Below are 19,871 nucleotides of genomic sequence, written 5' to 3'. Positions count from 1 at the left end.
AGGTCACAACCGAACTCTTGGATATAGAAATGACAATGATGACCCGCTCAATCTCATAGGCAGGACAATTGAATTTGAAGTGTTTTATTGCTGGACTTCAGAATGAAGTTGCCTACGTATCCCAAACATGGGAATCAAGCCTTACGTAGTTTGGGGTATGGTATACTCGGTTATTAACCTCTCCTTTTGCGCTCTAACTTTTGCCAAGGCCGCCTTTTCTGGGTTTTCAACCATGTGAGCTTTGTTTTTCTTTTCTTTTCTTTTCATTTTCATTTTTTTTTCTTTGTTCAGAATTTTTCATTTTCTTCACTTTTCTTTTTCTCTTTTTTTGTTCTTTTTTTTTTCTTGCTCTAACTTTTTCCTGGGTTGACCTTCCGGGTTTTTGGCCCAACGAGCCTCTCCAGGGTAAAAGTGTAGCTTGGTCCCTGTCAAATGGTTTTGAGATCTCGAAGCCATCTGAATCCAGGAGAGTGGTCGTTGTTCGCTGATGATGTAGGAGTCCATCCAATGGGGGGCTGAATTGCCCCTAGTGTTATGGATAGGAACTCGGTTGTCCTTTAGCAATACTTCCTTCTTTTCCTCCCTTCTGGGATTTGGCATTCTTGTCGATCTTCGTTAGCTTGAGAAATGCCCCAACTTTAGACTGTTTGAGCGCATTTGACATTTTTGCTGCCCCTAGCTCGAGGGGTGCTCCTGATCTAGCTTCACAAGCTTCTTGATCTGACTTTCTTGTCCCTAGTTCGTGGGTTGCTTCAAATCTGGCCACACAGGCCTCACATCATGATTGACCTTTGAACGTTCTGAATCCAAGTTCAAGGTTTGAAAGTAAGAGGTCGAGTCATGAGGATGAGATCGATCTTGGGCTGCACAATCTCAAGAGTGATTCCACACAGGTCTTCGCATGATGGCAGAAAACACATTTTTTTTGAAATCTTTTAAGAAAGCAACTAGTCGCTCGCGCTGAAGACAATGCGGAACCAATCTGGATCAGGCTAGGATCCTTCTCAGTACACACATTAATAAGCATGATTTCAACTATTAAGGGCTTAGCACGCCTCTCTTTCTCTCAATTGATCAAATTTTGCAAAACCCGAGGAATTCCTTCATCTTCGTTTTCATCACAATGTTCGAAAAGGTTTTGAAAAACTTGGGTCGATATAATGACTTAAAGGCATAGAAAAGCAGGTGAAAAGCACTGGCGTTTCATTCAAGTTTCCTGGCACAACAGGCTCAAAGCAGAAACAAGCACAAAACCATGAAAAGCACAGCTGTTTCAATTAGGTCTTCTGGTGTAACTGGCTCCCCGGCAGAAACAGACTCAAAAGAAAGCGAAAAGACATACACAAAACAAAATAGTGATATCTGAGGTAACGCCCCGGGATCACCCGACTCTAACAAAACAGGACTGACTCGATACAACAAGACAGACCCAACTGACTCAGTATGAAAAGACTGACTCTATACAACGAGACAGACTCTAAACGACATAAAAAAACAGACTCAATACCCGAGTCAGAAAGTACAAAAACTAGCATTCACGAATGCTCAAAACAGTGCATGCCATACGCCACATCTGGAGTAAACTGAGTGCCGCCCGCAGATGGTTCATCCCCTGATCACATATTCGTACTATCCCCCAAGTTCACTGATCCAGTGGCGATAGACTTTGCTGAGCTGGTGCAACGATGACCTTGTTGTCAAACAGATCTTGTACATCATGGCCAAGACGAAAGCAACTGTCAGTGTCATGACCGGTTTGTTGATGGTAGGCACAGTATTTAGTCTGATCATGCTTTGGAGGGATATGATCGGGTAGAGGCAGTTGTTCCAACAGTTTCAGATATCCTTTCCAGAGTAAGACCTCTAGAGCCTTTGAAAAAGGCATATAAACTGGGGTAAAAACCCTCTTGACTTGAGGTGGATATTTTCTTTTTTGTGAGCTACTTCCAGACACACCGGTAAATGGGGTAGCTGTTTTTGATGCGGTGGTGGCAACCATGCCCACTTTAAAAGATCTTGCAGCTGTATCACCACTGGTGGTAGCATTCGAACTGCGGGGAAACGTCCTCCTGGGCTGCTCCTTCTCCTAGTCAATGAGGCCCAGCTTCATAGCGTCCTCGATCTATACCCCAATCTCATGTAGATCTGCAAAGGTGGGGAGGGGGAGAACGATCATCTTCTACATGAGCTTGGGCTGGAGGTTGTGCACAACCATCCGAATCTGATCTTTGTCAACATGCCTGATGGTCATCATCGAGGCCTTAGCCCTCCATCGAGTTACAAAATTGGAGAAACTCTCCTTCGGCTCTACCTAGTGGTCTCAAGATTACAGGTTGTAATCTCAGTCTGCGTGTTACAAAAGTATTGAGCTATGAAGGCCTCAGCCATCTCCTCCCAATTCCTCTTGACGGAGTCCTCCAGTTTTGCATACCAAATAGCCACTACACTTGACGGGGTCCGGCCAAACAAGGAAAGCTTCTGTAATCTGGAGAGGCCCATTGGCCTTAGTATGTCTGAAAACAGCCGCAGATGCACCATAAGATCTCCAGACCCGTCAAAGCGGTCTATGTGTGGCATCTTAAATCGGTCCGGTAGTGTCACGGCTAAGTCGGTGTACCCATCCTCAATATCCGGAATGGACTTCACACCCTGAGACTTCTTGAACAGCTTTTCAAGCTTGCTCACTTTCAACGCTATGGTGTCCACCTCGAACTCAAAGGGAGAATTCGGTAGGTTGGTCTGCGCTTTGGATAGCTGGGGTAGGATCGGGAGCGGAGCTGGCCCTATTGGAATGTTCGTATCATCCTGGACGTTAACTGTCTCCCCGAGTGTAGGAACTCTTGGTGGAGGAAGTGCCTGGTGGGAAGCAGATGCTCCAGTCTTCTGCTGTAGCCTGATAATTACCTCTGCCTGTTGGGCCATGACCTCAGCCTACTGTTTGGCAAATTCTGCTTGATGAGCAGCGTCCTGCTTCATGGTTTTCGTACTCTCCTGGAGCTAATGCATCATCTCTTCCATTCCCGCTATACTGCCCTGATCTAACTGATCTATTGGTATATCTGCTCTGTGGTAAAAGCAGATATCTCAACCCAACTGCACACAGGTGAGATGGATAATGACTGTTGATCCGAAGATTATTGAACTGATGATCTGGGCCTGACTGACCTTTTTGCCCTGCCTCTGGCGAAGGAACACTGATTTTCCCTTGAACTGAATCTCTGACCTGACAAAGTTTATTAGAACAAGTCCAATGTACCGGGGGATATTGGAACCTTCTGAAGCTATGGTTCCAAGACTACCCCTAGCAAAAGAGAAAACAGGCAGCATCTCAGCCTAATTTCACCAGAACAGATATGAGCATAGCTGAATGACTGCACTCTCTAATGGATTCCGCCCAAAATTCTTTCTTGTAAACTGATACCCTCAGGTAAAACTGATTCTCTCAAATACTGATGCCCTCAGGCCTGATACCCAGACTTGCAACTGATACATGCATTCCCTGTAAAGGCACACTCTAAAAGTAAATAATCAAGAAAATGAGAGCCAAAACACCCCTATGTTGGGGTAGGGTTTCCCTATCCTATTTTTTCAGGAGCTAGGGTTTCACTACGCATGCAGCGGTTTCAAACAACCTACAATCGGGTAAGCAAACCTGTCCTAGTTTGGAATGGTCACTATGGATTCCGAATATGCACTAGGTCGAACGGTCAAAAAAAGGGTGCCCTAGTAAAAATCGGGGTTTGTGTTCCCATCATGGCAGAGCCCGTAACCAGTCAACCTTATGGCACGCTTCTCAAAGGGAGCCTCCGATAAACTGTTCAGGAATAGCAGATGGCAAACATGGTGTCCTAGGCGCACCAATGCAAATGTAATGCAAAGAAACACATAAGTGTAATCAAAACAAGATATCATGAGTTCGAGTCAAGTTCTCTGATTCGCCAGCAGAGTCGCCAGAAACTGTAGACGCGCCCAAACGTCCCGGGAAAATCCCATTTTGTTCATTGGGCTCACTACAATTCGGACTCAATGTCATGGTTCTTAATTTGATCTTGCAAAGTGCAATGCGAGAATGATAAATTACCAAAGTGTCCAAATCTGGCAAATCGTTTTGAAAAACTGATTTTTTGAAAAAAGTGCCAAACATGGACTGTTTTGCCAAATACAGAGTCGCCACCTAAATATTTTATTTTTGGGGAATTTAGGAAACCCTGACTCGTGCCTAAGGCCACTTGTCCGTCATCACCAAAATTGCCTCGGCTCGGGAACTTGGGTACGAGAGGGGAAGGTCATGCAATGAGCACCCCCGCTCTCCCAATCAAAGATCGACCACTACTAAACATGATATCTTGTTTTTGAAAACACATGTGCTCTTATTCCAGTTATTGATCTAGAATTACTATGTGATGCGCACAACATACAAGTATAGACTGGATCGCCTAAGTTGGAACAAAACATCTCATGTTTGTTTTTTATAGCGGTTTGTTACTCGCAAGTAGGCTAAAATGTGGATTTTTCCACCCTCAAGTGGGCTTAGAAAACATGGTGATTTGCCACTCTTAAGTGGGCTTAAAACTCGCAATCAATGAATTGTTTCAATTCAAGTAATCCAACCTTCACCCACAGGCATTCAGGCAGTTATATCACATAAGCAGTTAGCCTCATGGCAAGCATGCGATCATGGCAGTCACTCACACACATGCAATGATGCTAAAGCATAAACACTTACCGAGTACTCCGAGCCAAAACAAAATCTATGTTAGAAATCAATGCATGATCCTAGCTATGTCAAGAATGCCTAATGCAACACATACAAAATGCAACTAAGATAGGCTCGGCTATTCTAAAATGTCATGTGAAATGTAATTTGATACATGTATTCAAACAAGAATTGAAATACAATGCAGTTAGTATGATGCGCCGAGCCCGGTGCATCCAAGACAGATGAATGGATCCAAACATGCGAGCATAAGGATGCTAATTGAAAACATGCCCTGAAACTAACCATCGTAAGCTGGTTAATAAAAGAGAGAAAGAAATGGGGATTGGAAGACATGCATCAAACACACGCACACCTATTAACAACATTTCCCCTCTCGACGGAGGGTCCGAATAAATGATACAAAACCAGCTAGCTAATCTAAGCTAATCTAATTAAACTCGTTATTACACAACAGAATGAATAACAAGCTACAACTAATTATTACACAGCTCTAACTAATTAACAAATTAACTAAGTTAGCAATTAAATAAACATATAAACTATATGATGTAGACTGCCTCAGCTCTGCTTTGAATGACAAAGGATGCATGCTTTCTTGATTTGCCTTGCTCGGAAATCCCTCGCGACACCTCGACTTGCCTCTGTTTGCAATTGACCTCAGAACAATGCACAAAGCTCCAGAAGGCTGAAACTCCACTAAGGGAACCTGTGGGAAGGCTGCCAACCAGATATTGGCCTTGGAGACCACCGGCCGGCCACCTTTTGTGGTGAAAACCAGGAAAATGGTCGGCCTGCCACTTTATCTAGTCTGCCGACCAGTTTCTGCCCCTGGTTTCTGGTTTTCTGCAACAGAAGGCAAGAGAGAGAGATGGTAAAGTATTCGCAACACATGTGTGCATGACCACTGTCCCCATCATTGCATAAGTTTAAGGGAGTGTAGTCCTTGATCCTCAGGCCACCAATCACGCATCTCGATGCATGATGGCCGAGGAGTCGAACTACACGGCTCAATGTGAAATGAATGCACAAACAAGCACCTGAAGTCAATAACTCCGTCATGGGTAGTCAAGAGTGTCGGCGACCGGGAATCGTGGTACATTTCATCACTTTGAGTATGAAACGTGCCTCGTTTCCCGTCTTTGGACTAACGCCTATTCCACACACAATGCAACAAACAAGGCATGCACCAATACAACTCTACCATGCAATCTTAATGCAATGCAACTTAGTCATGCAAACATGCAAAGGATAGCATGCAAACATGCAACTAGCATACACAATGCTATGAACTAACAATGGCATACTCAATGCACATGACACTTAGCATACACAATGCACGTAGAAACTAACATACACAATGAGATGAACAAGGCATGCACAATGCAATGGTCAATCATGCGACAACATGGCATACTCAATGCTATGAACTACAATGGCATACTCAATGCAGGATGGACTTAAACCAAAATGGATGGGCCTCAGCGACACCCAAATCAGTGGCCAATAGATGATGGAAATAAGGCATCAAAACACATACGATCATGCACAATGCAAAGGCCCCAAGTCTAAGGCACAAAACACAACTTTCCAAATGCATTGAAAGGATGAAATATGGAGTGCAATGACACATGTTTCAGCTCTAAAATGGCATACAAAATGACTTCGAAATATGCAAACAACTCATGTAATGCATGTTGAATGGTTCAAGCATCGAAACTAGTGAAGTGTATTACAATATAAGTATGCAAGGCAATGCTCAAATGGCCAAACCAACTCCAAACAGACCCTATGCAGGCCGAAAATAGTAGCAAAATGAGTTGGGATGATGGCTTGAAAGGCACAAAAATGAAGCTCATGCAATGGCTCATAAAATAGGGTATAAAAGCACAACTCTCAAGAGCACTTAAAGAGTGGAAAACATGGAAGTACGGAAGCCCTAGATGTTCTGAAATATCATGCTCAATGACACCAAAACATGAAAATACCTCAAGTTAAGCATGCAAGGGACTTCAAAACTCGAAGCTAGGCAAGGGCATTACACTACAAGCATGCATGGCAAGCATCTTTTGACCAAGAGCTCTCAAAATAGAGCTAAGGCAACCCAAAATATAAACACAACCAGGTTGGGGCATGGCCAAAATATGCTAGAATAGAGGGCCAAAACATCATGCATTCTATGCTAGTAAACATGATTTACACTACAAGCATGTGAAGCATGTGAGAGGCTACCAAATCAGCCGAAAACAGAGTCATGGCATGCCAAATGATGACCAAAAACCCACTGAAATATGACCAATACGTGCAAGAATGGCATGCTACTTTGATTAGCCACAAAAGGGATTACTCTACACATGCAAGAGGCAAACCCAAGGTGACCAAACCAGCCATAGACAGAGTCTAGGTAGGCCCAAAAAGTCACCAAAAAGTGCCTGAACCAAGCCTTGAAAGTATGAAAACACATGCTCCTTTGATAGGCCAAAAATGCAAGCAAACAAGACCAAAAGAGAGAGGGTCACCCATCTCTGATTTAGGGCCTCAAAACCACATGCCAACCGCTAAAATTCCATTGGATTTCAGTGACTAAAAGGCCATGCAAGGGTTAACTCAAAGACCTTATGGCACGGCACAAAACAAGGCCAAATAGGGCATGGAAGAGGGAAGATGACCCTCAGCACCAAAAGGGCCTTAAACAAACATGAGAAACACTTAAATATGGAGCTTTTTTCAGTTGACCACAAAGCTCAAATAAGCATGCAAACAAGGCTAAGAGGGTGATCAAAATAGAGCTAAAAAAGAGAGAAAGGAGGTTACCCTTGAAGCTCAGCAAAACCAGCAAATTTTCTAAGCTAAAACTAACCCTTGAGCTCCCTCAAGACCCTTTAACAACTCAGCTATAAGGTAAGAGAGGTTGTGTGCACAAGTGTGAAGCAAAACAACAATATAAAGAGAGAAAGAGAGAGATATATGGAGAGATATATGCTCAAGCCTCAGACCAAAATCAGAACATGGTTCAAGGAGAGGGAGAGCCTCTCTTATAGAAAAAAAAAGGTTCAAGCTTCTTGGAGAAGCTAAACATGGATGCAATCCCTCCATACACGTGTATGGAGGATACAGTCTGTGCCCTCCAGCTGGCACAGCTGGCATCCACACAGTCTGACAAAACAGGGGGAAAGGGGCTGACCAGAAAAGGTGGTCGGCCTGCTACTTTAAGTGGTCAGCCAACCACCCCAAAGTGGTTTCCTAAAAAAAAAAGTTGTCGGCCAGCGGAAATGGTGGCCTCCACACTGAAAGCAAGCCAATGATGGGGTGGGAAACCAGAAAATGTGGCCCAAAGACCAAGAAAACCAGTTTCACGACCAGAAAATCGGCTGGAGGGGAGAAAAGTGGTTTCCAAGGAGAAAGCTGGTCTCCCACCCTTGTACCACCTTCCAAACAAGGAAAACAAGGTTCGTGCCAAGAACAAACCAACACGGATGCAAAACAAGAATTCGGGAGGCAAGACGCGCGGCCGGGGGCCTTGAAAACTGGTTGTTGAGCACAAAAAGTAGCGTATGACCACAAAAGTGCTCTCTCGGACCGCAGTGTCCCTCTAGATAGAGGAAACAAGGTGTGTTCCAAAAACCGTGCCAAACGGAGAATGTTAAGCGGTCCCGAGCCGAGGTGCACGGCCGACGGCTCCGAAAATGGAAAACTAGTATCCAAACGGGAACAGTGGCCTACGACCACAAAAAGTAGTCTACGACCACTAATAGATGGTCTACAAGACCTCTCCCTCCCTCCGGGAAGAGAAAACAAGACTTAGTCCGCAGACCGAGTCAAAGTACAAAGAGTCCTGAGGTCCGGAGGTGAGGCTCTCAGCCAAGAACCCCGAAACCTCGAAACGAGCACAACATGCGCAATCACCGAGCTCTCAATCGATGACGTCTGAGTCTTAAGGTCGGTCAAAAATGGGGTGTCTATAGTATAGCATGCTAAAATAACACCAAAAAGTTGTTGAAATGGAACCAAAACATGCTATGCAAACATGTTACTATTATGAGCCATTTATACTAGCATATGAGACACAAGGAGAGGGGGTGTCCCTCTCCTATTCGAGACTCCAAAACCAACTCTCCACCACTGAAAATCCTCTGAATTTCAGTGGGGAGAAGGTCTCAAAAAGGAAGGCACAAAACAAGGCCAAACAAGGCCTAAGAGGGGGTAGACAACCCCTAACACAAAAGTAACCTTAAAAAAACATCACAAGCATGAAAATTAAGAACTTTTTGCAGTTTAGAGTTAAGCTTAAAACAATATGCATGTAGGTCTAAAAGCTTAAGCCAAAATGGGGGATTAAAAGGTAGTTTACTCACCCTTGAAGAACACCTTCATGAACATAACTCCAACACCTTTTCTGAGCTTAAACCACTCCAAGAACTCCAAAACCAACTCCTAAGGACCTCAGCAACCAAAGGATGGTGTTCTACTAGGTGTTTGTGTGCAATAGTATGAAGATTCTACACTTTTGAGCACAAACAAGGGCAAAGGGAGAGAGAGAGTTAAAATATAGAGAGATAGATATATAACTCCAATATCAACTTTTCAGAACCTCTGGAAAGGGAGGGGAGGCTCCCTTCGTATAGAATTTCAATTCTCAAGCTTGTTGAACAAGCTTGAGTCTTGAATGCAATCCCTCCATACACGTGTATGGAGGATTGGAATTGTGCCCACCAGCTGGTAGAAAATATCTGCAAAAAGCAGATGCAAAGGTCTCGGCTCAAAAATATGGTCGATCGACCAAAAAGAGTGCCGATCGGCCACCACTTATGGCTGATGGCAAGAAAACAAGGCCGATGGCATCATGCCTTGGCCGATGGATTGTAGGGATGGTCAACAAGCCACCCTCTTCCCTCAAAAACAAAACAACAAGTCCTTGGTCTACAACCAAGCACAAAACAAACAAGTTAAGACATCCTAAGGCAAGGCGCGCCATCGAGACCTTCGGGAACTCAAAACGAACACGAGCATGGATGATCATCGAGTGTTCAAACGATGACGTCCAAGTCTTGAGGACAGTCAAAAATGGGGTGTCTACAGAGAGCAGTAGCGGAGTTCCTAGCAGATCACGAAGTGGAAGGGGATGAAGTGGTAGAATACCTGTTCCCAGATGAAGCAATTCTCCAAGTCGAGGAAGAGATTTGGACAATGTACTTTGACGGTGCGTCTAATCATTGCGATTATCGGATAAGGGTGTTGCTGATAGCACCCGACAATTCCCATATATCCTTAGCCTTCAAACTCCGATTCAAGGTATCTAATAACAAAGAAGAATATAAGGCACGTATCGGTGGTTTAGAAGGCACCCTGGGACTAGGGGCAAAAAGGTTGGATTTCGTTGGGGACTTGAACCTAGTTGTGTCTCAAGCAAAAGGAGACTAGAAGGTTAAAAAAGAAAAGATGAAGATCTATCACTAGACTTTGGATGTTCTGATTGCTAGGTTTGAGAACTTGACTTTTACGCATCTTCTCAGAGAGAACAACAGGTTCGTTGATGCTTTGTCAACTCTATCTTCTATGATAGACATTTCGCTTGGAGTTCGGATGCCTCTGATCATCATTGAGCAGAGATACATGTCGTTCTATGAAACCATCGTCGGAATAGATGAGGTGCCTGATCAAAACCCTTGGTACTACGATATCTGGAACTTCTTGGAAAAGGAGGTTTATCCACCAGGGGTAAATGGCAGGGATAAGAGGGCAATACGGTGGATAGCCGTTCAATTTATCATCTACCGAGGTAAACCGTACAAGAGGGTTCTTCTAGGAATGCACAAGTTGTGTGTCGACGCAAAGGAATCAAAGCGCCTAATGGAGGCCATCCATGGGAGAGAGTGCGGAGCACACATGAACGAAGTAATGTTAACCCAAAAGATTCTCAAGCAAGGTTACTACTGGTCTACTATGGAGGAAGATTGTATCGATTTTATTCAGCGATGCCAAAAATGCCAAATTCATGTTAATCGCATGAATATCCCACCGTCGATGCTGTACAACATGACTTCACCATGGCCTTTCTCAGTCTGGGGAATCGATGTCATCAGCGCAGTTACACCAAAAGGGTCGAATGGGCATGAATACATTTTGGTGGCAATTGATTATTTCACGAAGTGGGTGGAAGCTCACTCTTATACAGTGTTGAAGGCAGCACATGTAGCTAAGTTCATCCGAAACAACATCATTTGCCGTTATGGAGTCCCCAACAAGATCATCTTAGATAATAGCTCCTATTTCAAGAAAGAAGTGATCAACTTATTGGGGAAATACAACGTGGCTTTTCATAAGTCATCCACATACCGACCACAAACCAACGGAGCTATTGAGGCCGCCAATAAGAACATCAAGCATATTCTGTAGAAGATGGTTGAGACCTATAGGGATTGGCTGGACAAATTGCCATTTGCACTCTAGAGTTATAGAACTTCGATCAGGACGTCTACAGGGGAAACTCCCTACACTCTTGTTTATAGTATAGAGGTTGTTCTGCCCATCGAAATAGAAGTCCCACCGCTGCGAGTCATGGCTAAGTATCAAATAGCATAGGCAGATTGGCACTAGAGCAGGTTCGAAGAACTGATGTTATTTGATGAGAGAATGTTGAAAGCACTGTACCATTGTCAGGGTTATCAACAGAGTATTGCCAGGACTTTTAACAAGAAGGTTAAGTATAGGAATCTCAAAGAAGGGGATTTGGTGCTGAAAGACAATCGAGCTCCCATTCATGACCCTAGGGGCAAGTTCTGACCCAATTAGATTGGTCCTTATATCATCAAAACTATCTGGTCAGGTGGAGTTGTTATTCTCATGGACCTGGATGGCCTAGAATTTTCCTAACCAATCAACGAGGACAAGTTGAAGAAATACTATCACTGAGAGGCTCGCTAGGCCGAAAACTCAGAAGGGCGACCTAGGTAAAAGGTAGAGCACTAAAAATTGGAAATAAAGAAAAACTGAGCTCGCAAGGTTGAAAACCATAAAGGGCGGCCTTGGCAAAACTTAGACCGCAAAAGGAGAGCGTTAATAATCGGGTGAAATGAACCGAACTACGTAAGGCCTGATTTCCATCTTGAAGATACGTAGGTAACTTTATCCTGAAATCCAGCCGTAAATGCCTCCAACTCAACTCAACTGTCCATGTGTTGATCAGATCATCTTTGTCTATTCTTTATCTGAATGTTCGGTTGTGATCCTCATTGAGAACTAGTTACAGTACTGAACAGTGTTATTCAGTCAAGGGGCAATTTGTGATCTTTGGATTCGGGGTTGTACATCTCAAGGATAGATTTGTGGGTGTCAAGTTGTGATCCCTATCAAAAATGGTTTTGAAAAGTTTTGATAAAAGTTGACTTCGCTCAATTGTACCTTTTACAATTTAGACCATTTTTGGACCAAAAGGAAAACTTTCAGTGCGCACAACTTTAATTTCATTGATTTCAATACAAAGTTCTCCAACTCTCGATACAAATCAAAGTTGCTTTTATTACATTCATAAAACTTGAAAAGTAAGATCAAAACAATAAATTAGGGGCATAGATGAGTCAGGTGTTCCTGCGTCCCCCGCTCGTGCTTGTGGAAGCTTCTAATGCTAAAGTCGGCCCAGTTTGTGCCTCATCTTCGAGCCAAGTCAAGCACTCACTAGAAAGTGTGTAGCTGAAACTAGGGGCAAGGACCAAAAGCTCTCATCCTCCAAGCAGTGAGGTATCTAGCCAAATGTGAACCTTGGATTAGGAATGAAACCGAGTACTCTACCCCCTCCTCTGGGCAAGGCTGATCATGTCCAAATTGACTTCTGAACTAGAACGGGAAGTAGAAAACACAGTGTGTAAGGCCAAGCAGCTCAATGCCAGGTTATCGAGTCATGTTGTAGCTCATCTCAGTCAGATTAAGCCAGGGGCAACGCCAAGCAATATCAGGAGCATATCTATTGCATATCCAATCGCACCACCATCCCTCATTCGAGAAGTTCACTAGCTGTTGGCAGAAAAAGAATGCTCGGGTTGAGTATGCAGGGCAAGAGTTCACTACCTTCAGCTTGTCCATAAGCTATATCTGGGGAGAGATGAAAGAAAAAAGAGATTAAAGAATAGAGAGATGTATGTTGAGAGAATAGTGAAAAAAGGGCTTTGAGAGAAAAATAGACCAGAAGTGCGCAGAGATGTGAGAAACTATAGACACCCTATTTTTGACAGCTCTTAAGACTTGGGCTTTACTGATGGCTTACTTGGTGATGAAAGGAGTGCAATGTAAAGGTTCGATTTCTTCGGAAATGAGAGAGTCAAATCCCAATCTCACACCCTATTTTTTGACTAAAACTATTTCGACCAAAGATTTTAGACCTTAAAACCCACTCTTTAAAAATATTTTTGAAACAAAGTTCCTACGATGTTCCGACGCTCGCATTTTGTTAAATGTTGCGCTTTTCGGTAAACCAAGCAAGGACAAAGTGGAAATGAATGAAAGACAGGTGAAATCTTTGATAAAATCTTTAAAATATCTTGTTTTGAGGTTTGGGGTTGAAAAAATGGGAGAGGAGAGAAGAAACCCTGTTGAGGAAGAAGATGGGTGTGAACCGTTAAGAGAGAGTCGAGCAGCTCTCGCTCAATCTGGCCTATCCTTTTGTATACTTGGATTTCAGCTATAAGGCCACAACCATTGGAAATAGGACTTTCGGGGCTTCATTTTTCACTTAAGAATCTCTTAAAGCCGATTCTGGATGGGGGATATATGGCTGGTTGAAGTTAGGTATCAATCTGGTTGGACCGAAACTGAGCAAATCTTCTCTAAAAGAGGGATATCTCTTAGCACACTTCGAATTTTGATGTGAGGCTGCCAGTGTGCCACCATTGGAAAGAAGACTTCTGGGGTTTCAGTTTAGACACAAGAATGACTTGAAAAGGTGTAATAACCTGACCCTCTTATATGTTTTCTGATATTCTTTTAGTCTCTTACTATGTGCATTTGCATGTTTAATGTAAAAATTTCATGTGAAATTAAGTTTAATTGTGTGAATCATATGATTATGGATTTATATCTGTCAATTATGAGAACTATCTGTTACGATTGTGACTTTTGGATTAGTAATTGGAAGCCTTAGAAGTAGGATAATCTGAAATTGACCTTACAATAGTGATAGGTATGATTTTTGGGTCATAATAAGAATTTTTGTAAAAATCTTATTCAGAATGATTAAACTGATTAAATTCCCTGTGTTAATTCTTATATAACTCTTATATACCTCTTTTAAGCTCCTAACGTAGAAAACTCATCACAAAATAAAAAATATCTCCTGAGAGAAGAGAGAGAGAGTTAGAGAGGGAGATCAAGAGGAGAAGCTTCAACAAGAGGGAGCATTGAAGAATTAAGGACGATTTTGGTGATTTGAGCTGAAGGTAAGTTTAATCCACTTAAAATAACCCTTACTTCGACTTGAGTAAAGATTTCTTTTGTATTCATGTTATTAAGGTTTGTAATTGAGATTGTGTGTGTGTGGAAATTGTTTGATTGGAAAGAAAGTCTTACCATTTGGTTGTTTTAGGAATTAATTGAAGTTATATGGAGAAATTACATCTTGGTTTTTGATTTTGTTCCATGTTGAACTCATATGGTTATACATATATGTAGTTTTATGCCAAATATGATCATGAATATTAAAATATTGAATTGTTACATGTAATTGAAGAGGATTGACTTAATTACACTTGTGATTCATGTTTACAATGGTGTTGAACCATAATATTGCATTAATTTCCCTATTTTGTGTCTTGCAATGTGTTTACCAAGTTGGGGATTTGCCTTGATTCGAAGTGTGCAAAACAGAGGTTCCGATCGCACGTGCGGGGGTCACTGTCGCGCGTGCGGGAAGCACCACCACACATGCAGGGATCACAGCCGCACATACGGGAAACAGGGGAATTCGAAGTTTAGGTACTGAAATAAAAGCACGTGCGGGGGAGGATCACCTCACATGCGGCCACCTTCTCGCACGTGCAGAAGAAGACTGCCGCACGTACGGCCCAAGGGAAGAAAAATCTGTGTCTTTCTTTTCTTTTGTTTGACCCTCCGGGATAGTTAAAATTTGTATTTGAAGCTTTGAAAATGCCTGTAATTATATGAATGTCGAACAAATTGGATGCTGACTAAAAAGGAAAATGAACTAATTTCTGAACTGCATGTGTATGTAGGTCACATATAGGAAGGGACCGCCGCTTCACCACAGCACTGTGAATAATAGTATTGTAGTAATATGTTTCATTATTGCCAATCGATATTATTGGCACCTTGTTATCTATAAGAGAACCATGTTCCAAAATGATGAGCAATTGGAAAGTATGTGTGACATTGCATAATAAAATCCTTATGGACCTAAGGTCGTTCTGTTTGGGCAATGCTGGGCCCCAGGCCGTTCTGATATGAGTTACATCTTAATGGTAGCCCTAAGGCTAAGAGAGGTGATTTCATGCCGATGTTTCACCGATTCTGATATGATTTGAACTTATTATGATTCATGGCCTAAGGCCAAGGGAGCTAATGTACATGTCGATGTTCTATCTACCCTTCAATGCTTTGAACGACTGTTAATCTGTTGGGCCTGAGGCCGTTCTATATAATATGATGGGCCTGAGGCCGTTCAACATGATGTTGGGCCCAAGGCCGTTTGGAAATGAAAGTAGAAAAAGAACAAACATATGTTTTATGTACTCACCTACTGTGTGATTCATGTTTATTCACTTAAATTACCTACATGCTATTATTCACTGAGCCTTGCTCACTCTTTGTTATGTCTGTCTCTGTAAGTAATCAGCTCAGAGGTCAGTCCTAGTCTAGCCTTAGCAGCTTTTCTTTTGTCAACCCCCGTGGTGTCCAAGTAATTAAACAAAGCTTATTCTTTTTGCGGAGTCCCTTTCATAGCTTATAACTGTGGTCACTTGCATTTTGTCAAATGTTGTTAATCGTGTATATCCTTCACTCCCGACGTTTAAGTGATACCCCAGTTGTGGGGAATGGAACTATATATATATATATATATGTGTGTTGTGTATGTGTGTAACTGCCTCTTATGTGTATGCCCATTGTGCGTTGGGCTATTTGATGAAATGTTTTGTGATCCTGGCATATAAGCATTAGCTCAATGGATGTTGTTTTAAGTTGATTGTTGCTTCCGTTTAGGCCGCATATTATATATATATATTGAATTTTGGATCCGTTATCGAGTTAGTCTTGCCCAAACTTTTAGGGGCGAGTTTGGGGTATGACAAGTGGTATCAGAGCACGAGTTGCTATCTCACACACGAATCCATTGGGCCTTAGGATGTCTAGAAAAGACTTGGACAGCATGCATGACGTTTTGGTCCATATGAAATGATTGATTGCAACGTGATTTGTATTTGTAATACGTGCTAACAAACATTTCGCAATGGTTATTATTCGTGTTTATTTGTACATTTCTGGTGTATACTGTAATTGATTGTTCTGTAGAACATGGTGAGAACAAGAATGGAAGATCGGGAGGATTCTACCTCCGCACGGTTAGATAGAATGGAAAGGATGATTATGGAGATGGCGGAGACTTTACGACAACAACAACAGCCACAACCACAGCCACAGCCGCCCCCGCCACCGGTACCTCCACCTGTAGTACAAGATTATCATGCTAAGGACCGAACCATCACTCTTACGAAGGAATTCAAGAAGATAAAGCCACCAACCTTTAAAGGGGGATTTGATCCGATGAAAGCTGAAGCCTATGTATTGGGTGTGGAGAAGTTATTTGAGGTATTTCCATGCACTGAAGCTCAGAAGGTACAATTGGCTGCTTTAACTCTGGAAGACGAAACTCGTAGGTGGTGGATGCTTACAGGAACTGAACATCAAGGGTTGACCTGGACCCGATTTTTGGAACTCTTTTATGATAAGTATTTTTTGCAGTGTATGCGAGATAAAAAGATGATTGAATATGAGACTCTGAGACAAGGGAATAAAACAGTTGCGGAGTATGAAGCTCAATTTGTAGAATTGGCTCGGTTTGCTCCTCATATGGTGGATATAGAGTATAAGAAGGCAAGGAAGTTCGAGGGGGGACTACGGAATGCTATTCTTGATCGAATCAATGTGTTGAAGCTACCCACCTATGTTGAGGTGTTAGAGAGAGCTGCCATGGCGGAGGGAAATATTGCTGCTCAGAATCGTATTTCTGACTAGAAGGGGAAAAGGCAGAATACTCAATCATCAAAGGGGACAACAATTCCACCAAACAAGAAACAAAATTCAGGAACCTCAAGTGCTTTCACCCCTACTCGAGACTCAGCTCCCATTTGTTCAGACTATGGAAGGAAGCATCGGGAAACTTGTCAACGGTTAACTGGGGTATGTTTCAGGTGTGGTAAAACGGGTCATCTGGTAAAGGATTGTCCTAAAAAAGATCAACGAAATGGGAATAGAACTACTGTAAGTTCCGCAGGTTCAACACTAGCTCCAAGTACAAAGTCAGCTACAAAGTCTGCCAATAATAAAGACACCGCTAGACAAGGAAGAGTGTTTGCATTGGTTCCGGGTGACGTGAAAAATGCTACAACAGTGGTGTCAGGTACAATTACTGTTCATGGTTATTCTACTTATTTGTTGTTTGATTCTGGTTCTACCCACTCTTTTGTGTCAAAAATGTTTGTCCAAAATTTAGATGGAACTGAGGAATTATTACCTTATGTACTGTGTGTGTCTTCACCCTTGGGAAATTCTATGATTTGTACTTCCGTTTATTTTTCTTGTGAACTCCTAATTGGCGAGGCTCGAACACATGCCAACTTGCTACCGCTTGACATGACTCATTTCGACATTATTTTGGGAATGGACTGGTTAAGTGAATATCAGGTGACTATTGATTGTATGGCCAAGCAAATCAGTTTCCACCCTTCGGGACAGTCAGAATTTACTTTTAAAGGGCATGAAGTGATTTCTCCGCCTTATCTAATTTTTGCAGTGAAATCATGCAACTTATTACAGAAAGGGTGTCTGGGGTATTTGTGCAGTGTATTGAAGGAGCAACCAACGAATGGGGGTAATGATATGATTCCAGTTGTTTGTGAATTTCTGGATGTCTTTCCGGAGGAGTTGCCAGGAGAGTTAGTAGACCATGAAATTGAGTTTACGATTGAAGTGGTACCGGGAACTCAGCCCATTTCTAAAACCCCGAATAGGAAGTCACCAGTTGAGATGAAAGAATTAAAGATTCAATTACAAGATTTACTTGATAAAGGGTTCATTCACAGAAGTGTTTCTCCTTGGGGTGCACCAGTCCTGTTTGTGAAAAAGAAAGATGGGACTCTCCGATTATGTGTGGACTACAGGGAGCATAAAAAGGTAACAATCAAGAATAAGTACCCATTACCCAGGATTGATGATTTGTTTGATCAGCTACAAGGGCCACAAGTCTTTTCAAAGATTGATTTACGGTATGGATACCACCAACTAAAGGTCAAAGCTGATGATGTTGAGAAAATAGCTTTCCAAACTCGATATGGTCATTATGAATTTTTGGTTATGCCCTTTGGAGTTACCAATGCACCAGCGGCGTTTATGGATTTAATGAACCATGTCTTCAAGCAATACTTGGATGAATTTGTAGTGGTGTTTATTGATGACATTCTTATTTATTCAAAAGACACCGAGCTCATAAGAATTATCCTAAGATAATTCTTCAGACGCTTTGAGATAAGAAAATGTATGCAAAGCTGAAGAAATGTGAGTTTTGGTTACGTGAAGTGGGGTTTCTAGGACATGTGATAACGAAGGAAGGTGTATCTGTTGATCCCCACAAGATTGAAGCAATTGTAAACTGGCCAACTCCTACTAATGTGACTGAAGTGCGTAGTTTCTTGGGATTAGCTGGGTACTACTGGAGGTTTGTAAAAGATTTCTCCAAAATCGCGTGCCACTAACCCAATTGACTCAAAAAGGGATTGTGTTTGAATGGTCCGAACAGCGAGAATCTGCCTTTCGGGAATTGAAAACAAAGTTAACTACAACACCAGTTCTTGCTTTACCATCTGGCACTGAAGAATTTGTAATCTACTATGATGCTTCCCACAAGGGACTAGGCTGTGTAGTTATGCAAAATGGGAGAGTCATCGCCTATGCTTCCCAATAACTTAAACCCCATGAAAAGAACTATCCCACACATGACCTTGAACTAGCAGCGGTAGTTTTTGCTTTGAAGATATGGCGGCACTATCTGTATGGTACTACTTGTGAAGTCTACACTAATCATAAGAGCCTCAAGTACCTCTTCACCCAAAAGGAGTTGAATATGCGACAGCGACGATGGTTGGAACTTATTAAAGACTATGACTTGCAGATTCATTACCATCCCGGTAAAGCCAATACAGTTACAGACGCACTTAGTCAAAAAGGTATGGGAAATGTGGCAAATTTGCTTATGGGACGAAATGAGTTATCGTTTGAATTGGAAAGAATGAATATAGAACTTGTGGTGCATGAACGAGATGCCATGGTAGCAGCAGTGATAGCCCAACCAATGTTGATTGAAGAAATCAAGCAACGGCAAATAGAAGATGAGTTTTTAAAGAAGATCCGTGATGAGATGGAAACAAAACCAAGACCCGGGTTCAATTTTACAAATTTTGTGCTCAAATTTCAAGGCAGGTTATGTGTTCCCCATGTGCCAGAAATTAAGAGGAACCTTGTGGAGAAGTGGTTTGGAAATACTCTTCAGATCCTGGTAGACGCTAGCGATCCTCAGTTTGTCACCTGAAAAGATACAAGCACTCCGGTCGGGGGTGCCGGAATTAGCACTCTGACGTACAAGTCAGTTCAGACACTCAGGATAGCTTGTTTACTAAGTTAATTAAAGTGATTCTTACATACCTTTCTAAATCTGTGGTTCTTGTATTTACACTTGCTTTTTGGGCTTCGGGGCCTGAGCCTACTTTTATGCCATTCCCCTTTTATTTATTCAGAGCTACTGATCTCCGGCTATTCGGCCTTCCTAACGTATTCAACATCCTAGTTACGCAATATGGAGCTGAATAATATCTGATTTCTGGGGTACGCACCTTCCGACTCTTCTATTTATTCAGCTCCCACAATTGCCCCCCAAGCA

The 19,871-nt window shown here is 42.4% G+C and overlaps 1 protein-coding gene across 1 annotated transcript; it reads left to right on the top strand.

Annotated features, from left to right (window-relative positions):
• The first annotated feature begins 16,249 nt into the window (after positions 1-16,249).
• Positions 16,250-19,523, top strand: LOC145802387 (uncharacterized). Its single transcript, XM_082895099.1, has 4 exons — positions 16,250-16,940; positions 17,076-18,112; positions 18,167-18,289; positions 18,969-19,523. Exons 1-4 carry the CDS (start codon positions 16,250-16,252, stop codon positions 19,521-19,523), a joined length of 2,406 nt encoding a protein of 801 aa, XP_082751225.1.
• Positions 19,524-19,871: the final 348 nt, after the last annotated feature.

This window comes from Camellia sinensis, chromosome 11 (assembly GCF_055761805.1).
Source record: "Camellia sinensis isolate YWXY chromosome 11, ASM5576180v1, whole genome shotgun sequence".
Taxonomy (NCBI): domain Eukaryota; kingdom Viridiplantae; phylum Streptophyta; class Magnoliopsida; order Ericales; family Theaceae; genus Camellia; species Camellia sinensis.
This window is presented reverse-complemented; position numbering and strand designations above follow the sequence as displayed.